Consider the following 16,180-nt stretch of genomic DNA (forward strand, 5'->3'; position numbering starts at 1 on the left):
GGCCTTTTACAAGAGATGGGGGTGGTGGCGGGGGTGGTTTTCCCCTTGTTTGATTAGGTGGAATCCGGCAATGCAGTACTGCAAAACCTTCCTTCCCCGTTAGCTTTCATTTTGGTGGCAGTGGAGATGTGGTCATTGTTTTAAAAGGTAAAGGTAAAGGTTCCCATGCACATGCGTGCTAGTCGTTTCCGACTCTAGCGGCCAGTGCTTATCTCCGTTTCAAAGCCGAAGAGCCAGCGCTTGACCGAGGACGTCTCTGTGGTCATGTGGCTGGCATGACTAAACTCCAAAGGCGCACGGAACGCTGTTACCTTCCCACCGTAGTGGTCCCTATTTTTCTACTTGCATTTTTTACGTGCTTTCGAACGGCTAGGTTGGCAGAAGCTGGGACGAGTAACAGGCGCTCACTCTGCTACGCGGCACTCGGGATTCGACCTGCCAAACTGCCAACCTTCTGATCGAAAAGCTCAGCATCCTAACCCACTGAGCCACCGCGTCCCTTAAGGGTCATTGTTTTATGCCCTTACAATTACGCAATCTAAAAGGCAGAGGCCCTTGATCACCATGTCCTGTTCTTCACGTTGACCTATCGCTCTTTGTTATCCACAATAGAGGCACAGTGGCTCAGCAGCTTAACGATGCCGGATTTGTCGGCTGGAAAAGGTCAGCTGTCTGTTATTCCAGCAGTTCAAACCTAGCACAGCTGTCCCCAATCCCTGGGTCACAGCCCACTACTGGGCTGTGGCCTATTCAGAACCGTGACACATAAGTGGCGGGCTGGTGCGTGCCCACAGGCAAGTGGTGGGCCAACATGGCGTGCATGTACAGTTGCAAGAAAAAGTATGTGAACCCTTTGGGATTATGTGGTTTTTTTTGCATGAATTGGCCATAAAATGCGCTCTAAACGTCGTGTAAGTCACAACAATAGAAAAACACAGTCTGCTTAAAATAATACTACACAAACATTAGCTGTTGTCATGTTTTAATTGAAGATAAGATGGAAACATTCACAGTGCAGGGTGGAAAAAGTATGTGAACCTTTGGACTTAATAACTGGTTGACCCTCCTTTGGCAGCAATAACCTCAACCAAACGTTTCCTGTAGTTGCAGATCAGACCTGCACAACGATCTGGAGTAATTTTGGACCACTCCTCTGCACAAAACTGTTTCAGTGTAGCAATATTCTTGGGATGTCTGGTGTGAATCGCTCTCTTAAGGTCATGCCACAGCATTTCAATCGGGTTGAGGTCAGAACTCTGACTGGGCCACTCCAGAAGGCGTATTCTGTTCTGTTGAGCGCATTTTATGGCCAATTCATGCAAAAAACAACATAATCCCAAAGGGTTCACATACTTTTTCTTGCAACTGTATGTATGTGCTGGCTGGCCACTCATGTGGACCGGTTCCTCTCCCCCCCCCTTAGCCGGGCCGCCAAGCCGCAAATGTTGGAGACCACTGCCCTAGTACCATGTGATGGAGTGAGCTCCCATCACTCACTCAGTTTCTGCCAGCCTAGCAGTTCAAAAGCATGCAAATGCAGGTAGATAAATATGTACCACTTTGGTAGGACTAACGGCAGAAGCAAGAAACCAACTGCCGCCAGACCAGCCTAACTCTTGAGGATGCTGATGTTCCTACAGAACACCGCTAGCTGCTCTCTGTGTGAAGCTAGTTCGCCCCCTGTGATGCACTCTGGATAGCACACACGTGTGAACTGAATGAACTAGCAATCTTAGGCCACCAAACTACTGTTCTGTAATCACACCGTAGATTCCTGGCTTTCACGTACCAAGTCCATACGCTAAATAAATTAAAAAATAGCTATCTATACCTCTCTTGTAAAATAATGTAAGACAGCTGAACAACGTGCATTTGTCTGTAAGCAGGCACAGTAACATGAAAAAAATAAGGGTGAATTTCAACCTTGTAATTTAGCAGGCTCCAAATTTCTGAAGAAACCAATCCTTCTCTGTCTGGTTAAAAGAGGCAATTCTGATTGGGACAACATTCATCTAGGAGCCAAATATTCCTATCACCACGCAAGGTACATCCTGTCCCAACCCACTGCCCTTCATTACCTCTATTTTCAATAGATGTCCATCTTCCCTCTAAGGCAGACATGTCAAACACAAGGCCCGTGGGCCATATCTGGCCCGCGAAGTGGTTTCATGTGGCCCGCGAAGCCATCCTGAAAACAGTGAGGGAACGGCCCCCACTGCCTTGGCCCTGGCCCAGAGACCCTCCTCCTGCCAGAGACCCTCAGATCTGTCCCACTCCTGCCCGGGCCCCCATAGGCACCCTTGATGCGAACGATGTAGAGCTGGCCATGCCCACCCAGTAGGCCATACGCACTCTAGCCACGCCCACCCAGTAGGCCATGCCCACCCTGGCCATACCCACCTGGCCCCCTGAGGGCAACCGCAAAGCTGATGCGGCCCTCAATGAAATTGAGTTTGACACCCCTGCTCTAAGGCACCACTTTATGAGAGACATGTTGATGTACAAACTCACCTTGAGAATGGGGGTCTGTGTTTTGCATGATTTTAACAAACTCCTCGTCCATCCGCTCCACCAAGGTCAAGATGCACCCACGTATGCGAAGGGGCTGGCCACGGAAAAGCAAAAAAGGAGGGAGTGGGATCAGGACTAGTAGCTTTAGCTTAGCTTTCTCCAATGTGGAACTTTCCTACTGCACTGAGTTACAATCACCAGCATTCTCAAGTAGGAGGATATTCAGGTGAGCGGACTGTCCATGCAGCATTCTTGGAGAAGTGGCATAAATAAAAACACTTTTCTTTCTTGGTCTGCCAGTCCGGCAGCATCCTCTTTGATCTTTGCAGATTTCATTCAGCCCTCCCTACAAGTAGTCCTTGACTTATGACTGCAACAGAGCCTGGGATTTTCATTCAGCCTGGAATTTTTCATTCACGTATCACGACGGCTGTGGAGGCAACCATGTGATCAACCTGATTTTATTTTTTTGTGATGGTCATTAAGGGAACCCATTGTCTGCAACGGGTGTTTTTTTTTTTTCAAACATCGGAAGCTGACATCAGTTTGCAGGAAACACCTTTGTAAATCGTGATCGTATGACCACAGGTTGCTGCAAACAGCCACAAATGTGGGCCAGGTGCCAAGGACCCAAAATGTGATCATATGATCACAGGAGTGGGTTAGCAGCCATTGGAACTTTGAATCCAGATTGTGAGTACCTTTGGGGGAGGGGGGGGAATCTATCTTAACTCTGAATAGGCACTAAGCAGCCAGTCATAAGTCAAGGACTACCTATATAACTTGTTGCAGAATGGTTTATTGGCAGGGAGGACCTGCAGAAACCCACCTGCTCAATGTTGGCCAGGTTTTCAGAATCTTCTGCAATGTTCTGTCCGATGAAGATGTTGGGATGTGCAAAGAGGATGTCCAGAAGCTCATCAATGCAGGCGAGACATTTTTGCCACATCTCTGGCTGCAAAGAAGGAGAGAATAAAGAGGAACTCATAAACAACCTTGGTATTATAGGAATGAAACAACCAATCTTCCATGTCGTGTACCTCACAGCCAATACGGGCAAGGAACAACATCTTGCGGCACACCAAAATTAATCCAGCTTACAGGTGAAACTCGAAAAATTAGAATATCGTGCAAAAGTTCATTTATTTCAGTAATGCAACTTAAAAGGGGAAACTAATATATGAGATAGACTCATTACATGCAAAGCAAGATAGTTCAAGCCGTGATTTGTCATAATTGTGATGATTGTGGCGTACAGCTCATGAAAACCCCAAATCCACAATCTCAGAAAATTAGAATATTACATGCAATCAATAAAACAAGGAGTGTACATAGAACAATGTCGGACCTCTGAAAAGTATACGCATGCATATGTACTCAGTACTTGGTTTGGGCCCCTTTTGCAGCAATTACTGCCTCAATGTGGCGTGGCATGGAAGCTATCAGCCTGTGGCACTGCTGAGGTGTTATGGAAGACCAGGATGCTTCAATAGCGGCCTTCAGCTCTTCTGCATTGTTCGGTCTCATGTCTCTCATCTTTCAACAATGCCCCACAGATTCTCTATGAGGTTCAGGTCAGGCGAGTTTGCTGGCCAGTCAAGCACAGTAATCCCACGGTCATTGAACCAGGTTTTGGTGCTTTTGGCAGTGTGGGCAGGTGCCAAGTCCTGCTGGAAAATGAAGTCAGCATCCCCATAAAGCTCGTCTGTGGAAAGAAGCATGAAGTGCTCCAAAATCTCCTGGTAGACGGCTGCGTTGACCCTGGACTTAATGAAGCACAGTGGACCAACACCAGCAGATGACATGGCTCCCCAAATCAACACAGACTGTGGAAACTTCACACTGGACTTCAAGCATCTTGCAGTGTGTGCCTCTCCATTCTTCCTCCAGACTCTGGGTCCTTGGTTTCCAAATGAGATGCAAAAGTTGCTCTCATCAGAAAAGAGGACTTTGGACCACTGAGCAACAAACCAGGTTTGTTTTCCTTTAGCCCAGGTAAGACACTTCTGACGTTGTTTGTTGTTCAGGAGTGGCTTGACAAGAGGAATACGACATTTGAAGCCCATGTCCAGGATCCGTCTGTTGTGTGGTGGCTCTTGATGCACTGACTCCAGCCTCAGTCCACTCCTTGTGAAAGTCCCCAACATTTTTGAATGGCCTTTTCCTGACAATCCTCTCCAGGCTGCGGTCATCCCTGCTGCTTGTGCACCTTTTTCTTCCACACAACTTTCTATTAATGTGCTTTGATACAGCACTTGAGCAACATCCAACTTCTTTTGCAATTACCTTTTGAGGCTTTCCCTCCTTACGGAGGGTGTCAATGATGGTTTTCTGCACAACTGTCAGGTCAGCAGTCTTCCCCATGATTGAGATTCCTACTGAACCAGACTGAGAGACCATTTAAAGGCTCAGGAACCCTTTGTTATGGCTTAATTAGCTGATTAGAGTGGGACACTTTGAGCCTAGAATATTGCACCTTTTCACAATATTCTAATTTTCTGAGATTGTGGATTTGGGGTTTTCATGAGCTGTAAGCCATAATCATCACAATTATGACAAATCACGGCTTGAACTATCTTGCTTTGCATGTAATGAGTCTATCTCATATATTAGTTTCCCCTTTTAAGTTGCATTACTGAAATAAATGAACTTTTGCACGATATTCTAATTTTTCGAGTTTCACCTGTACCTTCCTTCCTTATTCCCCCATACCTTCATGTATGTAGCTAAGTTGGGGTTGTAGTCATATAAAGAGGCGACGATGTTGAACTTGATTTTGAGGTCCATGGCCACCCCCAGGTTGTTCTCTGCTGCAATTCCAACCAAAAGCTGCAGAAGATCGATCTGGGCAGCCCTGTGGAAGATGACAGAAAGGGTAGAGACTACTGTGACAGTATGTGTGAGGAGATGGCAGGTTATTATTTTGAGTTACTTCCTCAAACTCAGCACAGTTTACTGGACTTCGACTTCCGGGTGGCAAGGCTCCGTCGATGGCGGTCGTTCCGGCCGTCAGCCCCGTTGTTTTCCGTTGCAGCCGCTAAAACAGCGATGAGCAGCTGTTTTGCAGCTCGGAAACCCTCTCCTCGGGAGAAGAAGGGGGGGTGAGTGTTTAGGTAGGGGTAGAGCTCCCCTAGACCACCAGAGTTCAAATTCTGGGGGTTGAAGGGTGAGAGCCCCCCCGAAGCCTGAATTAGCTCCGGACTCGGGGACTCCTCTGCTCCAAGTCTTTGGAGCGGAGCAGGAGGCTGCAACCATCCCTACAATCAACAATTAACTTTGGATTACCTGGATGCAGGCAGAGCTGTGCAGGAGAATATTGAAACAGCCAAATGTCAATTTTGAAAGGCTTTTGTTTGCTTAGTTTGGGAGTGTTAAAGAGTAGACATTGAAAATCTGTGAAGGCAAAGCTCTAACGTAAAAGAAGATGGAAATCTTTGGCCACACCCCTTCTTCTGCAGAAGTCCTTCTCAAACTTGCCTGACAGGTGAAGAGGTTGGATTATAACCTCAACTTGGAACATGTGGCTTCTCCTTTCTGTCTAGTCTGGCCTGATGCAAACAAGCCACAGCAAACTCTAGACACAAGCCTTATGCCCACTTCCACGGTGTGGGGATAAAAAGTTCAAAAAAGGTCAGCCCCCCCCCATTTCAAATAGCCATCCTTTAGCATGCCACAAGTTTGGATGATTTACCGTTGTTTCTGGAGGTTGGATAATAGAATAAGCTTCTTCAGTTCTGAAGAAGCTTCTGGGATGAGAAGCGAAGTGTCTTCAAGGAAAAACAAAGGAAGTCCAATTGCCTCTTGCAAAAGCACCTTTGGGACAACCATGACCGGGATGACTGAGAAACTCCACACAGACATTTAACTGGGGTTGACGTATCGCATTTTTCCATCTATAAAATGCGCCCTTGTATAAGACGCTCTGGCATGCAAGTTCCAAGCTTTCAGCAAAACAAGTCAGCGCTGGGAGCAACTGCCTCCCAGCACTCTAAATAGATGCCTCCTGGCTGGCCCCACCCCCCCTAACCAGCATCCGGCACGTTGAGCATCCATAGCCAGTTCACAGTAGCAGCCTTCCGACCCTGGTGAACAAACCGGCGTGAGCACCAGCATGACAGCAAGGCAAGGGGAAGCCAAGGCAGGTTTTAAACTCCCCGCTGTTTGGCAGAGCGCTGAAAAAGCTGAGCCGGCAAATCTGGAAGTTCGGCCGGCCGGCTGGCTGACGATCTTGCCCCCTCCCCCCTCCCGTTAGTGGCAAGCCCACAGGGGCTTGACACCTGCCCCAAGCGGCATGACAGCGGCATGTAAAGAACCCACACAGGGGTGCCCTGGGCTGCGGAGGTTAGCATTATTTTTCCGTGTATTAAGACGCCGCACTTGTATAGGACGCACCTGATTTTTTGAACAGGGTGTTTGCAGGAAATAAATAAGCAACTTATACACAGAAAAATACGGTAAACTGGCTCAGTGGGTTAGGACACTGAGCTTGTCGATCAGATGGTTGGCAGTTTGGCGGGTCGAATCCCGAGTGCCACGTAACAGAGTGAGTGCCTGTTACTTGTCCCAGCTTCTGCCAACCTAGCCGTTCGAAAGCACGTAAAAAATGCAAGTAGAAAAATAGGGACCACTACGGTGGGAAGGTAACAGCATTCCGTGCGCCTTTGGCATCTAGTCATGCCGGCCACATGACCACGGAGATGTCCTCGGACAAGCGCTGGCTCTTCGGCTTTGAAACGGAGATGAGCACCGGCCCCTAGAGTTGGAAACGACTAGCACGCATGTGCGGGGGAACCTTTACCTTTTAGCAGCAGGTGTCGCTCAATTCCTCCTTACTATCACCCAGATGAAAGATGAAGTCTGCTTCAGGGCACAAGATATTGCATCGTGTATTAAATGTGCACATGAAGCTCAGAACTGACCAAATCTTTTCAGAGGAAGAGTTCAGTATCACGCAAGGCAGACATGCTCTGTGTATATATATTTTTACCGCCATCATTCCTTTTCATAATGACAGCCTCCCAGAGGAACACACACACACACACACACAAAAAGCAAGCCGTCAATTTGAGAATGATTTTAGTTACTCTTGCCCAGTGATGTTAAAATTCATTTGTCTCACCTATCGGTGCCTTTCTTGCCACGAGCCTGTAGAATTTCATTGAGTTTCTTCACTACCACAGCATGGTTGATCTCTGTGCCCTTAGCAAACATCTTTGGCTTTTCCTACAGGGAGGGGGGGGGAGGAAACAAAAAAGAAAGGATAAAATTTCCCAATTCTTTCTACTCCCTCTCTGGCTAATCTCCCAGCTGGAAAGAGGAAGCCACTGGCAATGCCTCACCTTAACCAGAGGGACGCCCCCTTTGACTTTTTCCCATTCGCCGCCTTCGTCTTCTTCATCGTCTTCATACTTTTTGGATTTACGGTCTTGTTTTTTCTTGGCTTTATCTTCTTTTTTCTTCTCCAGAATCCTCTTTTCCTCCTCCGTGCCAACTCTAATTTTGGGAGGATTAAACAGATCCGGTTTTCGGTGGGGTGTGTGTGTTGTTTTTTCCCCCCAACGCTGCGATTCAAAAATCTTGAGCTACCTACACTTCATCCCAGAAACATTGTTGGGTTTTGAATACTGCAGATCGAACCTGCTCTAATGAAAACAGCTCCCTTGCTTTCCATCCCGCCAAGTGCATTTGAATCCAAACCTTCACAGCCAAGATGATGTTACTCCAATGTACCGAGATGTCCCTGATATCTAACTACCTTTGCACAGATCCCTGGTCTGCTAAGATCGGAATCAACTACTAATAAATAGATCCAAGTGCTGTAGCTTTCCACCTAGAGGAAATCTGCATCTATCAACAGCAATTGGGACCAGGGATTCCAAATGACGTCATCAAGCACAGTGTCCTGCGACCATGCGGTTTAGTGACAGCCACTCCAGCAGTCCTGGTTGCCGTCATTAAATGAGGACTGCAGTCATTAAGCAAGGAGCTCGTGTAATCAAGACTTCCAACTTCCTGCCAGCTTTTCCTGACCTTGCTTTTGGGAAGCTGGCAGGGAATGTTGAAAAAATAATTGTGATCACATGAGTACAGGTAGTCCTCAACTTACAACAGTTCGCTTAGCGACTGTTCGAAGTTAAAGTTACAATGGCACTGAAAAAAGTGCACCAAGCGACAGCCCAGCAAGACACCTGCCTGCCTGCCTGCCTGTCGGCGCTCTTCCTCCTGTCCGAGGTTTTCATTGTTGTCAGCATTTCTGTTGAAGATTGGCAGCGGGGGTGGGGTGGGTGTTTGGTTTTTATTCCCCCACCCCCCTCTGCTGGGTGGTTGCAGCAGGTTTTGGTCACCTCACGTGACCCTGGGACACTGTGGCTGTCATAAATATGAATCATTTGCCAAGCATCTGAATGTAAATCACAAGAACCTGGAGATGCTGCAACATTCCAGCTGATCGGTGCTTCTGGGCTCAGCAGAAGCGCCAGGATCAGTGCTGAGCTCCAGCTGGAGCCTGGCGCTGATCCTGGCACTTCCACTGAGCCCTGACAGCCCTGCAGCTCCAGCCATCTCTTGCTCAAGCTTGTGCAGTGCTGCCACCGGTTCAGCTCATTCCCCTCCCCTGCTACCACTTTTCTAGGATGGACGAGTACCACCTGCCAGGTGCCAATGTACCACAGGTGGTACCCGTTCCACTGGTTGAAAAGCCCTGCTATAGACTGGGGCTGCTGGTTATAACCTAAAACATCTGCCCTCTAGACAGGTAAGCACAAAGCGAAAACATTTAAGATTCAACAAGGAAAGTACAATCTGTTTAGCTTGAAACATGAGGAATATGGTTATACATTAAGTCCTCGCTTAACAACCATTCATTCTGTGGCCATTTGAAGTTATGACAGCACTGAAAGAATGTCACTTATGCTTGGTCCCTGACGTTAAGGCAGCGCCACCATGGTCATGTAAACAAAATCTGGACACTTTGCAACCTACTGACATCGACCACAGCATGAACTCTTGCCGTTCAGCTGCCATGAACACTGCTGCCCCCACTGATTTGTGGTGGTGCAGTGGTTAGAAGACAGCATTGCAGGCTAATTCTGCCGACTGCCAGCAGTTCAATTCTGATCGGCTCAAGATTTGACTTTGCCTTCCATCCTTCCGAGGGTCAGTAAAATGAAGACCCAGATTGTTGGGGGCAATAGGCTGACTCTGTAAACTGCTCTGGGAGGGCTGTAAAACACTACGAAGTGGTATATAAATCTAAGTAATAGCTATTCTTCTTTCTGCTCCTGACAAGGTGTGCCCTTCATGAGGCAACTGGTGGCTGTTATGAGCCCTCCTTTCTGAGGATGCAGGCAGCCTTCTCATAAGGCTTCAAGAATATCATGTGTGGTCTCAGGAAGGCTTCATAAAGACTGGTGCCATGCCTACATTAGCAACAGGAGACGGGGTCAGTTGAGGGTGGCAAAGGTGGCAGAGCACAGGGCAGTTTGCACACCCTCCCCAAACCAGCAGCAGCTGCCCCCATGAGTGCGTGAACTTGCACATCACAAAAATTGGTGGCTACTTCTGTGCCCTTTGATCCCTGACAGTAGCCACTTACCCACCAGGGACCTCTGACTTCCACTGACTTCGCTTGTTAAAAGCTGGCAGCTTGCTTTAACCACCCACGGCAATCACTTAAAAATAGCAATGGAACTGCTGGGGTTGTCGTGATGCCACATTTTACAACTGCACTTCTTTAGCGAGGGAAATCCCAGGTCCCAATTACCATTATAAACCACCTGTCGCACATGATGGATGATGCTGCACGAAGGTAAGGCTCCCACCTCCCCTTGCCTCTCTAAGGAATGTTGTCCTTACTTCTTAAGGAATTTTGAAGCCAAGGAGGTGTATTTGCCCTCATCTTCGTCTGACTCTGAATCAGATTCTGAATCTGATGAGCCCCAATCTTCATCATCATCTGACTCCTCTTCTTCCTCGTCTTCGTCCTGTCGGAAAAAATATAGATATATGTATATATTACTCCAGATCATATTCCAAAGGAATGTTCTGCCACGGCATAGCAAAGGTCCCTCTAGCAAAGGGGTAGGCAACCTCGGCTCTTTTATGACTCATGGACTTCAACTCCCAGAATTCCTGAGTCAGCATAGCTGACTCAGGAGTTCTGGGAGTTAAAGTCCACGAGTCATAAAAGAGCCGAGGTTGCCTACCCCTGCTCTAGCAGAAAACTGCTTTGTCTCTAATAAAATCTGATTGACGTGGATAATCTGGCTGAGAAAAATGGGAGATTCTGTCTTACATCCCACCAGGGAGGCTTGGGTTCTCCTACTCTGAATCCTTCTGGACAGCCCCGAGGAGGTGAGTCATAAAATCTTTCCTTCAGGCTCTTTCCCGGAACTCTCACCTCTATCTTTTTGAGAAACTTGCTGCGACTCTCAACTGCTCCCTCTTTCTTTTTCAAGAAGGCTGCTGCACTTATTCCATCATCATCATCCTCACTGGAGGAAGAGGATCCTGAAGGCGGAAAACAGGAGGAACCATTGAGAGGGGAAGATTTCAACCAACAAATCCTATGAAAACGCTTACTCGGAGCAAGAGGACATCCTTCCAACTGCCCTGGCTCCTGCATCATCACTTACCCTCCGAATCGTCACTTTTCTTGTCCTCATCTTCATCAGCCGACAGCTCAGGATTCTAGGAGAACATGACCCAACATGCCGAGATCGTGATATGTATTTTGCTACCCCGCCCCGTATTAGCCAAACAACTTTCTTGTCCATCGCAAATGTGACTGTTTCAAAAGTCCTCTCTTCAGCCATAATCCTACACGTTTGCCGTTAGTGTGAAGGATGGACAACCCAGCTAAGCCATCAATTCCAGACAGCAGCTGTTGTAAAATACGTCTCTGCAGCCTTTCCTGCGTGGCTCAGTACCTGGCGGTAAGCAGTGATCTGGGTTTCATAATCTCGGTTGTACTTCCGGATCTTCTGGCGGAGGGTACTCAGTGCTTTGGCATTGTTCTTGTTCATTTTTTTCTTGCCTTCCTTGTCTTCCCAAACCTACAGAAGACAAAAAATGGCATACAGAGAGGCAGCACTCGTTGCTTACTCAAGCTGTGTGACACTTAGTCCATTCAATAAACTACTCTCCTAGGATCCAGTTAATATTGTGCATACAGCACAGGCTTACGTGCCCTCTTGCCATCAAGATGCCTCAGAAACAGCAAGTATCAATGATTAATGGAGATAGCATTTTTCAAATACCCAACTCAGATACAAAGCACTGAGTTTGTTACACTTCAGGGTAGCAGAAGAGTTCTTTCAGGCCAAAGCAACGATCACAAAAAGGCTTAAACTATGAAAGAAAAATTGGGAAAACAAACAAGCTAAACCATCAAAAACATGCCAATTCCAAAATCCAGATAGCTACTGAAACTATTATTAATGGATTAGTATTAAATGAATGTAGAGAAAGGTCTGTGTGTAGGGGGGGAGGGGTTTATAAATGAGCCATCACTACCAAAAAGGTTACAACTATTGCTGGAGCTACGTAATCTCTGAAAATAGATCTCAGATGATGACTTTGTTTTAACCCGATGCCAACCAGATGCTGGCTTCCAACTTCCACGACTTCTAGCCGCGCTGAGGATCGTAGTGGTTAAGCATCATACAGACACTAGGTCAGGGGTAGGTAGGCAACCTTGGCTCTTCTATGACTCATGGACTTCCAACTCCCAGAATTCCTGAGCCTGCATAGCTGGCTCAGGAATTCTGGGAGTTGAGGTCCATGAGTCATGAAAGAGCCAAGGTTGCCTACCCTTGCACTAGGTGAATGCTTTGTAAATAATGACTGGAGGAGCTGATTAAAATAATTTGATCTTAACAAATAGGAAGGCTCATATATAAATATGAGTTGGCAGCACTGATTATCAGCCCATTACACAAGAGTTCTAAAGAGAAGAGAAACCAGCAAAAGGGCCTAAAGTTTGAATACCAGTATTCTTTTTTTTTTGAAGAAAATGTATTTACTAGGATTTTTTTTCTTCCCAAATGTTTCTGCAGAAAAACTGGAATGATTTACCAAGATGACTTTCTTGAAATGAACAAAATGCTTTTTAGAAGCTTTTAGATTTAGCTTTCACGTGTAGCATAACGTCAATTATTATTATTTTTTTACATCAACCAAAGTTACTTTCAGATGTATTGGTTAACCAATCCCCAATAAAGGAAAATAGATCATGATTTCTAAATTTCTAAAAATGACACGAGCCTGCACTATCTACATTACAAGGCAAAGGTTTCACTCAGTCGTGTCTCGACTCTAGGGCACGGTGCTCATCACCTTTTCTTGGCCAAGGGACCCAGATAATTTCCATGGTCATGTAGCCAGCATGACTATACGCCAAAGGTGCACAGAACGCTACTATCTTCCCACCAAAATGGTACCTATTAATCTATTTGCACTTGCATGCTTTCGAAATGCTCGATGGGCAGGAGCTGGGATGAGTTAACGGGAGCTTACCCCTTGCACAGAACTATATTGTAATTAATTAATCACGAACCGGCAACTAGCTCAAAATAAAGAGACAGGGATAGTCAGGAAAGATTATACTTACACCTTTGCCTCAGTTCGGAAGCCCACTGTTACGTGACCTCCATCAAGGACTTTTCTGATCAAAGACCCATAGTAGACCTGCTAGATGTGACCCATTTCTTTTGTATCACAGGGGGGAGCATGTTTCAATAAAGAAGTGCTTTCCCCAACAGATAGGTAATATTTCCTCGTCAGGCACTCCCCACCCCCCAAAATCAACAATTTTCTTGTCTTTCATGATCCCCAGCTAATACCTCGTTGAGATAGTCCTCGAGATCTGCCAAGATGCGGATATAGAAGTGGGGCACCCCTTCCTTGTCGACAATACTCTTGGCCTTCCCATAAGCCTTGCCCAGCAACTCAAATTCCTCCAGACATTTGGTGACATCTCGGATCTTCATAGCATTCCGTATTGTTTTGATCAAATTGGTTAGTTCCTCAAATCTGGCACACGGGAAAAAGTAGACAACGAACAATTAAACCGGGGGGGGGGGAATGAAAAAAGACAAAACAAGGAGATATATCTAAGCAATGAATAAAGGCTATGGGCTCAGAGAAAACAATGCCACTAAGCCCAATGGAAACCAGTTACCAACAGGATAAGGGGCTTTGCAGAGATTGAAAAATATAATTTGGTTCAATCCTCCAAACTTTGGGAGTCCTTCTTCCGGTAACAATCTATACATACCTTTTGTCTTTAGCACTGCGCACAACTCTCTTTGTATCTTCTTCATCCTCACTCAGCAGCAGAGGCCTATAAGAAGAGAGAAACAGTTGATAGATATCTGTGAATAACTGACAGAGGAAACTGGAAGTCAGAGGGGAATAATTGTAAGACAGAGAGCTCATGCCAAGTTATTAAAAAAAATCACCAAGAGGATTGTTTTCTAACATTTTTGAATGCATCTGTACAGGGATCCTTCAACAAACAATATTAACACCTGAATGTTTTTTTTTCCTAGACTATTCTTAATTATGGACTTGAGATTAGCTTCTACACTTCTGAGCCTAATGCTATTCTGGAACTAGACTAGAAATGCAAATTGCAATATCATATATTTTCATTCAGCAATCTGAAACAATGTGGAAAATCTGTCCCAAAGTCTCATTCCGTCCATTTTACCCAATCTAATTATTTTCTAGGAAGCTTTGAACCCATCTCTCCAATCCTTACCATTCCGGTCATACTTACTGTTTCCCAAAATTGCCTCCAACAGGTTTGGTTACTAATTCATCTCCAGAGAGCGATGATTCTGACTCACTGTCTGAGCCAGTGGTAAAGAAACGCGACATGGTGACAACTTTGGATTGTCACTCACATACAATTTCTGACCCTGGAGGATAAAGATTGAAAAGTCCAGTGAATATAATGCTTTCATATGTATGCATTTATTTTTTATTGATTTGAAAAAATGGAACATCAATGTTTGTACTCTTTGATCAAGAGAAACTTTGCCTCCCGAGCAGAAACCAAATATTAGATGTAACTGAAACCATTAAATGGATGAGATTTCTAGTCCTTGAGATTAGGTATGTAGCCTGTCCAGCCAGTCCACTGATACAATTAATAAAAATCACAATTATAATAGGAAGCCTAATATAGACTTATCGTAATTTAATAACCAGGCAACCCTACCATCTTCCCTCACAAAACAAAACAAAAAACAAGCAGAAAAGCCCAGTGTATCCATATACACCTGATGTGGTACTGCACATCTGGCATCGCCATTCCCAAGGAATCTCCTTCGTAAAACGTTGAGCAATGTCCTCCCCCAACCTCTTCCACCCTTGTGCTAGTTGTTGCTGGAAAGCGCTGGGAGTCAATGACATTTTTTTCTATACACATGTGGCTTTTTTCCTCTCCAACCTGACGCCCTCCGGCTGTATTGGCCTTCCTCCCACAATCCTTAGCCCCCCCATGGGAATTGTCGTAGTTGAAGACCAACACATCTGGAGAACATCTGGTTGGGGGAAAGCCGATAGGTAATAATTAATAACAACACTACCCATTGCTCTACGTAAACTTTACCAAAACTTGTGTCCAAAAGTCAGCTAAATAATATTTAAAATTAACCGATCAAAGGAAGGCGGACATGCCGGAAAAGAATTTTATTTATTTATTTTATTTTAATCCCATTTATATCCCGCCCTTCTCCGAAGACTCAGGGCGGCTTACAAGCTTAGCAGTAGCCTTCATTCTATGTATATACCTGCTTATTAGGGCTTTCATACACCCCCCAAGCGGCATTATTACAAAGTCAGCTTAATTGCCCCCAACAATCTGGGTCCTCATTTTACCTACCTTGGAAGGATGGAAGGCTGAGTCAACCTTGAGCCTGGTGGGATGCGAACCTGCACTAATTGCAGGCAGCTGGTGTTACTTAAGGCAGCGTTTCCCAACCTTTAGGAACTTGAAGATGCGTGGACTTCAACTCCCAGAATTCCCCAGCCAGCATAGCTGGCTGGGGAATTCTGGGAGTTGAAGTCCACGCATCTTCAAGTTCCTAAAGGTTGGGAAACGCTGACTTAAGGAGGCATTAGCCCACTGCTCCACCAAGGCTCTTCAAGAATGTATTGTGCCCAGTGCTTTTTTTGTAAAAGAAAAAAGGTGCCGGAACTCACACATGTCATACAACCCGCCTTGCCTAGCCTACAAGGTTCCATCCAAAAAAAAGGTGCCGGACCTCCGTTCTGAGCGTTCCCACGAGAAAAAAAGCCCCGATTGTGCCTATTACCATTTACGGCTAGCTCAAATACTCTACCGTCGCTTCCCCCTCCCGCCCTCTAGCTCTTCCATCCACCTTCCCCTTCCCCTTCGCCTTCTCCGGCCTCCACCGCCCAGCAATCGGCGTCAACACGCACTCACCACGGCCCGCGCCGAGCAAGAAGCCTAGTCTCCACGCAGCCACTGGGCAAGCGCAGGACCTTCCAGTCGTCGCCTCCTGGGGCCTAAAAGGATGAAGAAATGCTCTGTCGCAGAATTGATGACTCCTTCCGCTCATCGAAGACCCTCCCCCATTTTCTGGCGGCTTCGGCTACTGAAGAGCCACAAAGTTTTTGACCATAGAGTTTGCAAGCTCAA

General features: G+C 46.2%; 1 protein-coding gene across 1 annotated transcript in view; it reads right to left on the reverse strand.

Annotated features, from left to right (window-relative positions):
• Positions 1-16,052, reverse strand: part of LOC310648833 (eukaryotic translation initiation factor 3 subunit C-like) — a 28,156-nt gene extending 12,104 nt beyond the window's left edge. The window contains exons 1-13 of the mRNA XM_083376891.1: positions 15,965-16,052; positions 14,291-14,432; positions 13,787-13,852; positions 13,353-13,542; positions 11,439-11,564; positions 11,145-11,199; positions 10,910-11,019; positions 10,366-10,493; positions 7,851-8,004; positions 7,631-7,734; positions 5,224-5,365; positions 3,341-3,466; positions 2,512-2,605 (exon numbers count right to left, since the gene is read on the reverse strand). Of these exons, the coding sequence (XP_083233017.1) occupies positions 2,512-2,605; positions 3,341-3,466; positions 5,224-5,365; positions 7,631-7,734; positions 7,851-8,004; positions 10,366-10,493; positions 10,910-11,019; positions 11,145-11,199; positions 11,439-11,564; positions 13,353-13,542; positions 13,787-13,852; positions 14,291-14,391 (1,396 nt within the window). The 5' untranslated portion in view covers positions 14,392-14,432; positions 15,965-16,052. The remainder of the gene's footprint in view (positions 1-2,511; positions 2,606-3,340; positions 3,467-5,223; positions 5,366-7,630; positions 7,735-7,850; positions 8,005-10,365; positions 10,494-10,909; positions 11,020-11,144; positions 11,200-11,438; positions 11,565-13,352; positions 13,543-13,786; positions 13,853-14,290; positions 14,433-15,964) is intronic.
• Between the last annotated feature and the right edge of the window lie 128 nt (positions 16,053-16,180).

This window comes from Vipera ursinii (assembly GCF_947247035.1).
Source record: "Vipera ursinii genome assembly, chromosome: Z".
In the NCBI taxonomy this organism is placed as follows: Eukaryota; Metazoa; Chordata; class Lepidosauria; order Squamata; family Viperidae; genus Vipera; species Vipera ursinii.